Consider the following 12,255-nt stretch of genomic DNA (forward strand, 5'->3'; position numbering starts at 1 on the left):
GGACCACCATCTAATCCATATTGGCAGCGTTCTCTCCCCTTTAGGACTGGCCCAACTCCTGAGCTGACTTCCCAGCTTCCCTTACTGTGTTTTAGGCCCTATCCCCTCGCTGACCCGGAGCCTTTGGTACCCTTGGAGTCCCTGGGCAGGAGCCAAAGGCACCGGTACCTTGGTGAAGCTCTCACTGGTCTAGGGAGAAAATAGAGTGATGGTCTTTCCCCTTGGCTGAATTATGGCCAAGTTCCCATTCTGGCTGGCCTGCTGCTTCCTCTACCCTCTTTAGGCCCTATAGCCTCCCTCCCCTTTCAGCTAAGGATCAGACAATAAACAGGAAGGACAACACAATGTGTATGTTTTAAGAAGACAAAGTCGAGGAGGGGGCAACCCCACCCTCAAAACTCCAGATGGGGGAGCAGCCAGGTGGCTTGGTTAGAGCTCAAGCTCTGAGCAATAGGGTTGCTGGTTCGATTCCCACATGGACCAGTGAGTTGCACCCTCCGCAACTAGATTGAGGACAATGACTTAAGATGAGCTGCCGGTGGGTGGCCAGATGGCTCAGTTGGTTAGAGCGCATGCTCTTAACAAGAAGGTTGCCCGTTGGACTCCTGCATGGGATGGTGGGCTGCACCTCTCTCAACTAGATTGAAAACGGCGACTGGACTTGGAGCTGAGCTGTGCCCTCCACAACTAAGATTGAAGGACAACAACTTGACTTGGAGCTGATGGGTCCTGGGAAAAACACTGTTCCCCAATAAAGTAAAAAAAAAAAAAACTCCAGATAGGTAACTGCTGCTGGTTCAAAGCTGACAATTATGATTGATAATAAAGTTAACTGCTACCCAATCAATGGAGTCTGCCCAGGTTTATAAGTGAAATGCCATTATGTTCTTAACAAAATGCACTTATCTATACCTATAGTGATCCCCAAGGTGTATGAGGTGCTGGCAGTCTGGGCAAATGCCTTTGGCGTCTCTGGAGGTAGGCAGGGCAGACTTCTTTCTCCGTTTTACAGCCAGGAGGCACCTGAGATTAGGGTAGTTGTGACTTGCCCGTAGAGGCCCTGGGGTGGGCTTGACACCAGGTCTGACCCAGAGTCCAGTAAGCTGCCCCTGCGGGTGGTGAGCAAACACGGTGCTCTCAGCATCAGGGACACACACTCCCACACTCCGCGAAAGTGAGCCAGGGTGGAGGGTGGCTTCCTGTGGAATAAGATGCAGATGTCGCTCTCAGTGGGGATTCTTCCAGGTTTTTTGAGGAGTTGGGGGAAGAAGGGGATGGCTGGCTCCAGAGGCAAGGGGCAGGATGCAGGTGGGGTGACCCTGAGAGGGTCAGCCCTGGGGTGGCCTTGCTACAGCCTTCAGAGAAATGCACCGGGAGGCCCCGATTACCCCCTGGAAATTCGGCGGGCAGCGCTGGCCAAGGAGCTGGCTTTGAAGTCAGGGTCTAGGGTTGCATCAGGTTTGTCCTATTTTGCTCATGTACACTTGGCCACGTTACCTTAGCTCCTTGAACTTGTATCCTTGTCTGTAAAATAGGGGTTGTAAAACCGGTGAGAACTTTTACGGGACATCAAGGTTTGATCCAAACCTTTCAGTTCAGGAGTCAGGACCAGCTTTTCTATTTATAATCTGGAGGCCTCGGGCACCTCCCCAAAGCAACAGGTAATGCTGCTCTTGGGGTTGTTGTGCAGCCCCTAAGGCCCCCCACCAACCCTTCCTAGCTCCACAGAGGATATGGTGACCATTAGTTCCCCTCCTTTGTCATTGGGCCACACTTCCCAATAAAAGAGTGAGATATTGTAGATGATGGGGTTAACCCACTTCCACCTTACCCCTATCTAAGCTGAGCTCCAGTTTCTTCTGCCCACCCGAGCCTCCCGCCCCAGCGCCCTCCCAGAGAGAACAAAGACCCAGTCCAATTCTGTCACTCCCTGAAGGGGCTGGCTGAGGGCGAGACTGTTCACTGCTGGGGTTTCCCCTCAGGGTAGCACGTTGGGGGAGGTTCTCCCTTATCTCTAGGGTGGAGGCAGTTGGGGGTGGGGATGCAAGGGACTTGTTAAAGTGCCATTGAGATGCTAACTGTGGTGAGGGGTCCTGCCTCTCCATATCAAAGGCATTCCAGCCCCTTCACAGTCCCTGCTTAAGCCCCAACTTTAACCCTTCAGTTCCCAGATCCAACTGAATTCAGGTAGATCAGGGAACCCAAGAGAGGGCTTGGGGCTTCCTGGCCTCCTTCTAAGGAGGGCTGAGGGCGGGAAGTCCATTCCTGCCTAGGGGCCCTGGGAATCCGACCTCTATGCACACTCCCGCAATGGGTAGCTCCTCTGAGCACTCCCTTCCAGTCTCTCCTAGTTTTCGGACAAATTTCCACCAAAGAGAGAAGTGGGAGACAGGTGGGAGGAAGCCAAAGCCACCCAGCCATCTTGGAGGCATGTCTGGCAGGGGTTGGTCTCTGGAGGTGGGAAGTAAAAGGGGGGTGGGGGTGGGTCTTCATACTCTGAGCACATACCTCCCATGTCGCTGGCCAGGCCCTGGTAGTGTGGGGTCTCCCTCTGCTTGAGAGTAGAGATGTTGAGCCAGAGAACTGAGATGTAAACAAATTAGGGTCCTCTTAGTGCCATCTTGGGGCATGAAGCTTCCCCAATGGGTGCAGCCCCTCACCGGCTCCATCACAACGGTGAGGATTTAGAGCTGCCTGTGGAACTGGCAGGCCCTTGAAGCAAGGCCTGACTGCAGGCTGCCCAACTGTCCTGGTTTCCCCAGGACACCAGACTCAGTTCTTAAACGGAATATCCTGGGCAAGTCAGGACATCAGGATGAGTGGGTCACCTTATGTCCAAGGCAAGAGGTGGGTTTCTGCTCTGGGTCTAGGGGACAGAAGAGGCCCTGGGCTGGGGTTCTCCAGGATGGGAGGCCTTGTGGGCAGGTCCGTGGGCCCCTCCAGAGACCTGAGTGGCCTGACACCTGCCCAAACCTGTGGGGCTGGATTCCTGGCGGCCCCAAAAGCTATAGAAGGAGCTCACTGAAGGCTTGCTTCTATTTGCCCTTCTTCTCAGCGCCCCCCCCCCCCCATGAAATCTGAGGCCTGGTTGGGGAGGAGGTGGAGGAGTGGGACAAACCTGACCCCAAGATTCCTGGTGCCCATCGCAGCCCCGTCATAGTCACCCCCATCCCTGTCCTCAGGCATCAAGGAGCCCCCAGGTCTGCTTCATACTAGACAGCACTGCCCCGTGGCCCTATGGGGAGGCACCAGGCATGAAGGAAGCCCCAACCACTGGAGTTCGTCTTGCAGACCTGCTGCTTGGCTTTGGCCTCAGTCCCCCCATTTTAAGGGGAGAGTTTCTCAAGCTTTTGGAGCCACCCACCCCTTTGCAAACCTGATGGAAGTATAAACCTCTCTTACAAAAATATCCTAAAACCCATTCCCAGAGCAATGCACCCAACTGAAGTTAGAATCATTTATAAATAAAGCCCCACTGAACAGGTGAGGAAGCACTTAGTGCTCTCCCCTCCCCCAGGGCAGTAGAGTGGTGCAGTGACCAGATGTGTGTGTGGGGTCCTCCCAGCCCTCCTGGGCACCTGTCCAGGGACCCCTCCTCCCAGGGCAGCCAGGCCTCTGGTCTTCTTCAGGAGGCTGGAGGTGAAAGGCTCTCCCGGGTGAGGGCCCGACACTGCTTTTGAGAATCCTTCCAACCACCCTGGAAAGTGGAAATTTCATCAGCACCTCCCTCCATTTTCACACAATAGTCCTCAGCTCTTAGCACCCAGGGAGGGGCTTGAGGGAATTCATGACCCCTCTCCAAAAATGAGGGGCTCATGTTTATGGGTCCCTGGGATTTCTCAAGGTGGTTAAGGCTCATGACGTTCCATGACCTGTCCCAGGTGGGGGGCAGGATTTGAGCCACGGTCTGTGTGACTTCCAGGCTGCCCCCCATGAGGGGAGTCACAGGGCTCCAAGGGTCTTTCCTGAGGACTGAGGCAGGGCTCAGTGTCTCGTCCCGGTCCTGAGTGGACTCACTCCCCATGGACGAGACAACAGGGTCCTGGGCGTCACCCCCACGCAAGGCTCCTGCCCCTGCCACTCTTCCCCTGTCACCCCAGGCCCTGAGTGCCCCTCTCCCACCTCCACAACAGGATCTTTATCCCCTGGCCTCTACAGACCTTCAGCAGCTCTGCTCAGTCCCCAGTTTCAGAGAGGGCACACCTGAGCTGAGGTAGAAGTGAGGGGGTGGTTTTCTAGGCCGTTGCCTGGACGATGCCACCTGAGCTAGGCTCCAGGCACCTGTCGCCGGGGAAACGGTGCGGGCGGGGTCCCTCCCTCGGGAGCTGCCAGAGCCACTGGGCTGACTGAAGACAGATCGAATTCCGGAGAGTCCCAGTGGGCGGGGTACAGGTCGGGGTGCACGATACTGGGGGAACTGGGGTGTGTTTGTATCATGAAATGAACGGGGGTGGGGTGGTGGAAAGCAAGGACAGCAGGGGAAGGGTGTCTGGGGGAGGAGGAGGAGGCGGCTCAGGAAGGCAGGCTGAGGCCCCCATACCCTGCGTTTCTCTGTCCCGAGCCAATTACATTTTGCCCCCCCCATCCTCCCCAGCTGATTCTCAGTCTCTTCGTTCCTTTGTTCCTGGGTTCTCCAGGCATGGATGTTCTTTCCTCCCCAGTCCCTTCCTGGTCATGGTATCTCCCCATTGACCCTGAGGCCCCCCCACCCCAATCCCACCCCAGCCCCGCCTCCTCGCCATAGTGCTGGCTTCCCCAGTCTCGGCCTCGCTGCTCCTCCCCTGTCTAGGCCTTAAAAACCCCGCCTGCAGCTAGGAGCCAGCAGTCCCCAGGTGGCACCCGGCAAGGGTGTACTGCTCAGCGTGAACCTGTGCCAGCCAGAGGTGACGAAGCTCTCCTCAGCCTGAAGGTGGGTTGGTGGAGGGAGGGTTCCGTGCAGTTGTTGAGACAGTGGCTGGGACGTGACTGCAGAGTGGCAGGAACAGAAACCACTGGGCAACTGATGGGCCACAGACCCCTGGAGTGGACACTAGCCACTCAGTTGAGCAGGACTGTGAGATTGATTTGTATTTGTTGGGGGCTGGAGACACACCTGTGAGGGGCACGGAGAGAGGAGGTGCCCTGCAAGAGGCCTACAGATGTGAGGACTGCCTTGGCCTGAGGACACTGACTGCCCCTTCCTGCCAGGCACCAAGATCCCTACCTGGCAGTGTCTGACTGACTCCTCTGTTAACCAAGCCACCGAAGGTTGAAAAGGCCTAAAGAGAGGGCAGATGGCTTCAGCTGGCCTAGAACTCCTGGGCATGACCCTGGCCGTGCTGGGCTGGCTGGGAACCCTCGTGTCCTGTGCTCTGCCCCTGTGGAAGGTGACTGCTTTCATCGGCAACAGCATTGTGGTGGCTCAGGTGGTGTGGGAGGGGCTGTGGATGTCCTGTGTGGTGCAGAGCACAGGCCAGATGCAGTGTAAGGTGTACGACTCAATGCTGGCGCTGCCCCAGGACCTGCAGGCTGCCCGCGCCCTCTGCGTCATCGCCCTCCTGCTGGCCTTGCTCGGCCTCCTGGTGGCCATCACTGGCGCCCAGTGCACAACCTGTGTGGAGGACGAAGGCGCCAAAGCCCGGATCGTGCTCACAGCGGGGGTCATCCTCCTCCTCTCGGGCATCCTGGTTCTCATCCCTGTCTGCTGGACGGCCCACGCCATCATCCAGGACTTCTACAACCCTCTGGTGGCCGAGGCCCTTAAGCGGGAGCTTGGGGCCTCCCTCTACTTGGGCTGGGCGGCAGCTGCCCTGCTTATGCTGGGTGGAGGCCTCCTCTGCTGCACGTGCCCCCCGCCCCAGATCGAAAGGCCCCGTGGACCCAGGCTGGGCTACTCCATCCCCTCCCGCTCGGGGACGTCTGGAATGGACAAGAGGGACTATGTGTGAGGTGGAGCATATCCCCGGAAGCCTGCTGCTCAGAGCCTTGACCTTGTAATGGATACCCTCTAACCTCTGCCTTCTACCATCAACCCCTCCCCCAGGTGAAACCCACTTTCCACGGAGCTCCAGCCAGACCCGGCTGAGCCCAGACCCTCCTCAGTGGGGCTTCCCACCTCCTGGTCTCCCCCAGCTTTTCCTGACCAGTTGCTTTCTTCTGCAGCTCAAGACTTAGGCTAGCCCTCCTCCTCTTCCTCTGAGGCCTCCCCTGCACCTGGAACCTGGGCCTCACCCAAAGAGCAGTAGCTCCTTGGCTTAAAACAAAGAGAGGATCATGCTCTGCCTGCCCTGGAGTTGGTCCCTTCCAGTCTCGCCACCACTATATCCAGAGGCCCAGCCCAGCCCCCCTGTCCCCCTCCCTGGAATAAATGCAGAATTTGTACCTCCAGGCTGCTTTGATCTGTGATTGGGCAGGGAAAGCCAGGTGTACTCCCCAGGGCTGTCAGGCCTGCTCCAGGTCCTGCTCTGTGGGTAACCTCACTCAGGCCATGCAAGGCAGTGGGGCAAACAAAGGAGGAGAGCTGCTGGTGTTCACCTCCTCACACCAGGCTGAACTCAGCAGCACCCCCAGCAACACCAATGGCAAGTAACAAAACACTTTATTTTAATAAAAACTTGTGAGTGTGGGAGGGGCATAGCAGAAGTGTGCAGGGGCTGGAGGTGAGAGGGTCAGGGGTCTATAGCATGGCTGGGATGCAACTGAGGATAGAAGAGCCAGAGGTCAGAAGCCTTGGAAGTAGATGGTTCTTTGGTCACTTATCACCTGGTCTTCTCGAGGCTATTTGAGGCTCTGGAGCCCTGGTTCCAGAGGCGTGACCAGCAAGGTGGGCCAGACAAAGCATCTTGTCACAAAAACACCTGGCCAGCAAGCGGCCTTCACCCTGGGGCCACAGCTCCAGGCTGGCCTCTAAGATGGCAATGTCCAGAGTGGAGAAAGATCCAGNCCCCAGAAGCCAGGTGAGCCTCTCCCCTACATGCCCTCTCTCTTCCTCCCAAAAACTCGGAGCTCCCACTCATCAATTCACACCCCACGTCATCTGTCACCCCCAGGATTCGGGAACGGGCTGGGAGCCCAGCCAGGTGAGACTGATGGAGTCTGGGGAGACGTCTGTGTCTGGGTGTCCTGTTCCGCCTTCCACCAGGTGTTTGAGGGGCAGGATTGGCAAATGATTTAGAGAGGCTGGCGGAGAGCCTGCACGACCCCCATGTGGTTCTTCTGGCTTGGCCTGAGGGGAGACCATGGGCCGGGCCTTCACCCCACCTTGCCCGGGCTCCAATCCCCTGCTAACCCCTCCCTCCCACTGGTCCCAGGTCAGAATGGCTACAGAGCAGGTACTGAGGTGCTCACACAAGCTGAGGAGTGGGAAGAGAGTAGGGGTCCCTGGACATGGGTGGGATCTTCACCCAGACCCTAGTTTGAGGGTCCCCTGGTGAGCTCCTGCTTGACTTGGAGAGCTTGTGTGGTGATTCAATGGAATTGGTGGCCAAGATAGAGGAAGGCCCTGGGTAGCTCATTCCTAAACTGGGAGAAAAGGTACCCAGCTCCCAGCGTTCTGTTGCTTCTCCCTCTTCTGTCCCCACAGGCTCTGCTGTTCCAATGGACCAAGGACCAGGTAATGAAATGAGCCGGTGTTGGTGTGGGCGCTGGGTGTCAGATGCCAGGCTCTGGAGGAGAGTCTGGATGGGTAGGTAATGGGTCCCTCACCTGGTCCCCCCTCTTTTCCAGGCATTAGCGAAGGCATGAAGCCTCAGAAGCCAGGTAAACCCTTTCTCTCTTCCTCCTAGTGATACTGTGATTTATAATAAATATTTGGTCTTTTATTCCTAGCACAGAACTAGCTCCTAAAAACTGGGAATTTCCTAGGTGATGAGCACGATAAAGGTGCCTTTTGTTGCATTTTAAAAGCCCCTAGGTTAACTAAGAGTGGGCTGATTGCCAGGGGACCTACTTTGTGATTGGAAGGTTGCAACTTTCAGTCCCAACCCTGACCTCTGGGGAGGGGGCAGGGCTGGAGATGAGTTCAGTCAGCAGTGGCCAATGATTTCATCTCTCGTTCCTGTGTAAGGAAGCCCAATAAACACCCAAAGAACCAGGTTGGGAGAGCTTCTTTCCTGGTTGGTAAACCAGGGAGGAGAGTTGAAGGGAGGTCCGTGCACGTGTGTGGAGAACACGCAAGCTCCAAGCACCTTCCTGTACACCTGTCCTAAGCATCTCATTCACCTGGATGTCTCCGAGTTGTGTCCTTTATAATAAACCTGTGATCTAGCAAGTGAACTGTTTTCCCGAGTTCTGTGAGCCACTCTAGAAAAATAATTGAACCCAAAGAGGGGGTCATGGGAACCTCTGATTTATATAGCTGATTGGTTAGAAGCACAGATGCCCTGGATTGGAAGTGGGAGGAGGGAACAGTATTGTGGGACTGAGCCCTTAACCTGTGGGACCTGGTAGTATCTCCAGGTAGAAAGTGTCAGAATTGAGTTAAATTGGAGGACACCCAGCTGGTATCTGAGAATTGCTTGAGGGTGTTTGAAATCCCCCAGAATTGGAATTGGTATCAGAATTGGACACCTCACTCCTCTCTACCCCAGAAACTGTCTACTCCCTCCACCCCTTTCCCCTTCGCAACGCCCACCCTGGCTCCCCAGTTTACAGGAATGGGCTGGGAGCTGGAGCCTTCCCTGGTGAAGGGGCCCAGCCAGGTAAGGGAGGCAGGGCAGGTAGGGGGAGAGAAGAAGAGGGTACAGAGCCCATGGACCAAAGAGTTGGGGCCTGGGGAAGAGAAGGAGCAGAGTGGGGTCCATCTGTCACTCAGCCTCCCTCTGTTTCTCCCTAGGCCTAGGAGGGGGTGTGAGCCCTCCAAAGCCAGGTGAGCTCATCCCTGCCCCTCTCCTGCCTCCCTCTGAAATCTCTCCCACCCCAGCTCCTGTCCTCATTTTTGCTTTTCCTCCCAGGATACATGCCAGGGAATGGGCTCCCACCAGGTGAGTACAATGCGGGTCTCAATAGAGAGGACAGAGGGCTCAGTCCTAGAGCTGGTCCCCTCTGAGCTGTCTCTCTGTTTCTCCTTGAGGTCTAGGAGCGGGTGTGAAACCTCAGAAGCCAGGCAAGTGAGAGGCTCCCCTATCTCTGTCCTGTACTTTCTTCTGCCTCTCCCTCCAGACTTCCCCCCCCAATACTGCCCCTCAAACCCCTGCTTTTCCTTTCCAGGATATGGCAATGGAAATGGGCTGGGGGCCCAGCCAGGTGATGCCCCAGGGGCTTGGGGGGGGGCAAGAGGGAGGTAGGAAGGATGTTGCTGGAAGGCAGAGGGGCTGGATGGGCAAACAGCAGGAACCAGGTCAGGTGGGTGGGTCACCTGGTCCCCAGAGCAGGTTGTGACCCACAGGAAATGGGCTTTTTCTGGCCTGGACAATGACTCCCCTTGAAAACTGTGTCTGCCCTAGAAGCCACCGCAGCCTGGTGGCTTGGCCAGTCCAACGCCAGGAGGGCAGCCTGGAGTAGGCGCCGGCCTGGGCTCACTGCCCTCTCCCTTCCTCTCCCATCTAGGTCCCTGCAATGGGAGGGTTCCCCCGTTGCTTCTCCCCAGGCTTCCCACTCCAGGGGTCCCTTCTGATAAAGCAGGTGGCTGGGGCCCAAAATCCCAGCCCCCTCCGCCAGTACAGAATGGCAAGTTCCCAGGTTAGTGTGGAGTGGGGGGCACAGGGTGGAGCGTACCTGGTCCCTGGCGGGGCTGGGCCTGGCTGAGCTGCTCAGAAGGCCCCCATGCCCAATTCTCCAGCTGAGACTGGGGCTTGTCACAGTGAGCCAGCTGAGGAAAAGCCTGAGTTCTGGCCCTGAGACTCCATGTAACCCCCAATATGGCAGCCCCCCCCCCAGCCCCTGCCCCCATTCCAGGCTGCAGCATTCCTAACTCACTGGGTCCTGGGCTCACTCCTGTCCCATGGCTTTCTTCCTAGCACCGACTCCAGCCATCCAGTGGGGACTGAAACCTCAGAAAGCAGGTGTGAGTTTGTCTGCCTCTGTCCCCATGCCAGATCAGGGTCACTCCCCCGCTGCCCATATTCCCAGGCTGCCTCAGCTGTTCAGGCCCTCTCTGTGCTTTCTAAACTCANCCACCTGTTGGCAGCTCAGCAACAGCTCAGCTCGGGCGCAGCGTCACTGGCCCATGTGAGAATCGAACTGGCAGCCCTGTTGCTCAGAGCTCGCAATCTTAAGCCAACTCTTAACTAACTGAGCCACTTGGCCAGCCCCTGCTTTAGCATTTCTTTGTCTCTGGTTCTGTGGCACTGGCTTACAATAGTGAATAAGGAATCACCTGGTTCTGGCTGTTTTGAGTGCAAATGAAAGATAATATTAATCCTATGCAAGTGTTAGTCCCTCAACCACTTTGGATATATTGCATCAAACAACAAAGTTGCAAAAAGGGGATGAAGGGACACAGCACAGTTTACAGCTGTTTTCCACAGGGCACATGGATGGGAGGTTGGACTCAGCCACAAGTTTCAGACTCAAAACTTGTCAGTTTCAACACCAAAATTCCAAGCCTCTTCCCATCACCCAACAAGTGTCCAAACTCTTCACCCCAATATTGTCCCTACCCCAGGCAGGTGATTGCCAGTTTGATCTTAAAGATCTTGTGTCCTGGATGGTCCACCAGTCCCTACCTGGCCTGGCTTGCCCCAGCCCAGCCCAGCCCAGCCCAACCCCAGCCAATCTCTGGGGGTAGGGTGGGGGGAGGAGAGATGAAGAAAAAAAAACCTCCAACCTGAAAACACTTCTTTCCCTAAGGCCACCAGTTGCCTCCTTAGGTCCTGCTTCCTTCTCCTAGGGACCAGAGAGCATAACCTCAAGGTTGGGGGCATTTTTCTTGTGTATTCTTACCCAAAATGCCATCCTCTCAAGACACAACACTAAAAGGAGCTAAAATCCTTGGTGTCTATCCAGTGAACCAGCTCCTCTGGGCAGCCCTCCCCCCACCTGTCTCTCCTTACATCCCACTTAGTGTTGGAGGTCTCCACGGGGGTCAGTTCTATTCAGGGTCCTGTTATGGTTCTCCATTGCCCAAAGGTTCCCCGCGTGCATGGCTTAGACCTAAACATAGCACCAGCCCAGCAGTGTGACCAGAGGACAGACTCCCCACCCACTTCTCATTTGCGCCCGGCCCTTACCTGGGCCGAGCTGAAGAGCTCGGGAGGGCAGGCCAGCCCTCGTGGGTTACACTCGCCTGTCCACTCTCCAGGTGTCTGAGAGTGTCTGAGAGGGGTCTGGCCGGGTTAGGGCCTGGGCCACGCCGGCCTAGGCACCCTGCGCCTCTCCGCTGCCCTCGACCCTATTCCCTTTCCACACATTATGGGCTAGGCTCGGTCCGAGGGATCCCCTTCTTGCTCTCGATCCCTACCTGCCTTCGGAGTCCGGCCCGAAGGTGGATGTCCTCAGCCGCCCCCCGCCCCAACCAGGGAGGCGCTAGCCCGAGGTAGTTTAATGGCGGCGCTCGCCAAGGGTCCGTCCCTGCAGGTGAGGGGGAGGGGCGCCCGCCCCTGAGAGCAGTGTAGGTGGGGGAGGGGAGACCAGGTTTCGGTGCCTTTGTCCCAGGGGAGGAGAGGAGGAGCATTTAACCCTTCTCGAGTCGCAGAAGGACTCGATCTGCTCGGCGGCTTCCGTGCAGCCACGCGCCCGGGGGTTCGTCGGCCCGGTGGCCGCAGTCAGATCAGTCCAAGTTCTCCAGCAGTCCACACCCCCAGCACCCCACTCCTGGAGGCATCCATCTCTTCCCTCACCCCGACACGCACACTGCCCCCAGGCTCACCTGAGAAGGAAGGAGTCCGCGGAGATTCCTAAGAGTCTGCGGAGTGTGGGGATGGGGCGGGGGCAGGGTCTTAAAGAGGCACTGACGTCACTGGACCACCGCCCCGGGGAGGGGCAGGGACCCCAGTCCAGACCGCGGCGGGCGCGCGAATCCCAACTTTGTCAGTCGGGGGCGCTCGAGATTGGGGCTGCAACGTCTGCGGCTGACCCGGGTGCGGGGACATCAGGGGCTGGCGTCGGGGCCCACAGTAGGTCTTGGTGCAGGGCGTGGAACTTGGGTCTGGGCTCCGCCACTTACTAGTGCTAGTGCTGTGACCTCGGGAATTAACCTAACCTTCCCGAGCCTAAGTTTCATATTCTGCAAAATGGAGACAACAAGCCTGCGTTTTACTAGGTAGCTAAGTCCTAAGGTAGAAATTACAGGACACGTTATCATTTTTGTTACGTTTATTATTATATCCCCAGGGCCCT

General features: G+C 56.9%; 1 protein-coding gene and 1 long non-coding RNA gene across 2 annotated transcripts; both read left to right on the forward strand.

Annotated features, from left to right (window-relative positions):
* The first annotated feature begins 4,915 nt into the window (after positions 1–4,915).
* Positions 4,916–6,349, forward strand: CLDN9 (claudin 9). Its single transcript, XM_019634293.1, has one exon. It carries the CDS (start codon positions 5,274–5,276, stop codon positions 5,925–5,927), a length of 654 nt encoding a protein of 217 aa, XP_019489838.1. The 5' UTR covers positions 4,916–5,273; the 3' UTR covers positions 5,928–6,349.
* A 675-nt stretch (positions 6,350–7,024) lies between these two features.
* Positions 7,025–8,960, forward strand: LOC109377830 (uncharacterized). Its single transcript, XR_002122940.1, has 5 exons — positions 7,025–7,058; positions 7,562–7,591; positions 7,705–7,737; positions 8,813–8,845; positions 8,931–8,960. It is a non-coding gene; the product is annotated as an uncharacterized LOC109377830 (long non-coding RNA).
* Positions 8,961–12,255: the final 3,295 nt, after the last annotated feature.

The sequence above is a fragment of the Hipposideros armiger genome, unplaced genomic scaffold (assembly GCF_001890085.2).
Source record: "Hipposideros armiger isolate ML-2016 unplaced genomic scaffold, ASM189008v1 scaffold_1576, whole genome shotgun sequence".
NCBI lineage: Eukaryota > Metazoa > Chordata > Mammalia > Chiroptera > Hipposideridae > Hipposideros > Hipposideros armiger.

What these genes read in the sequence shown, in the direction of transcription:
- CLDN9 (XM_019634293.1), top strand. Translation starts at nt 5,274, where the DNA reads ATGGCTTCAGCTGGCCTAGAACTCCTGGGCATGACCCTGGCCGTGCTG.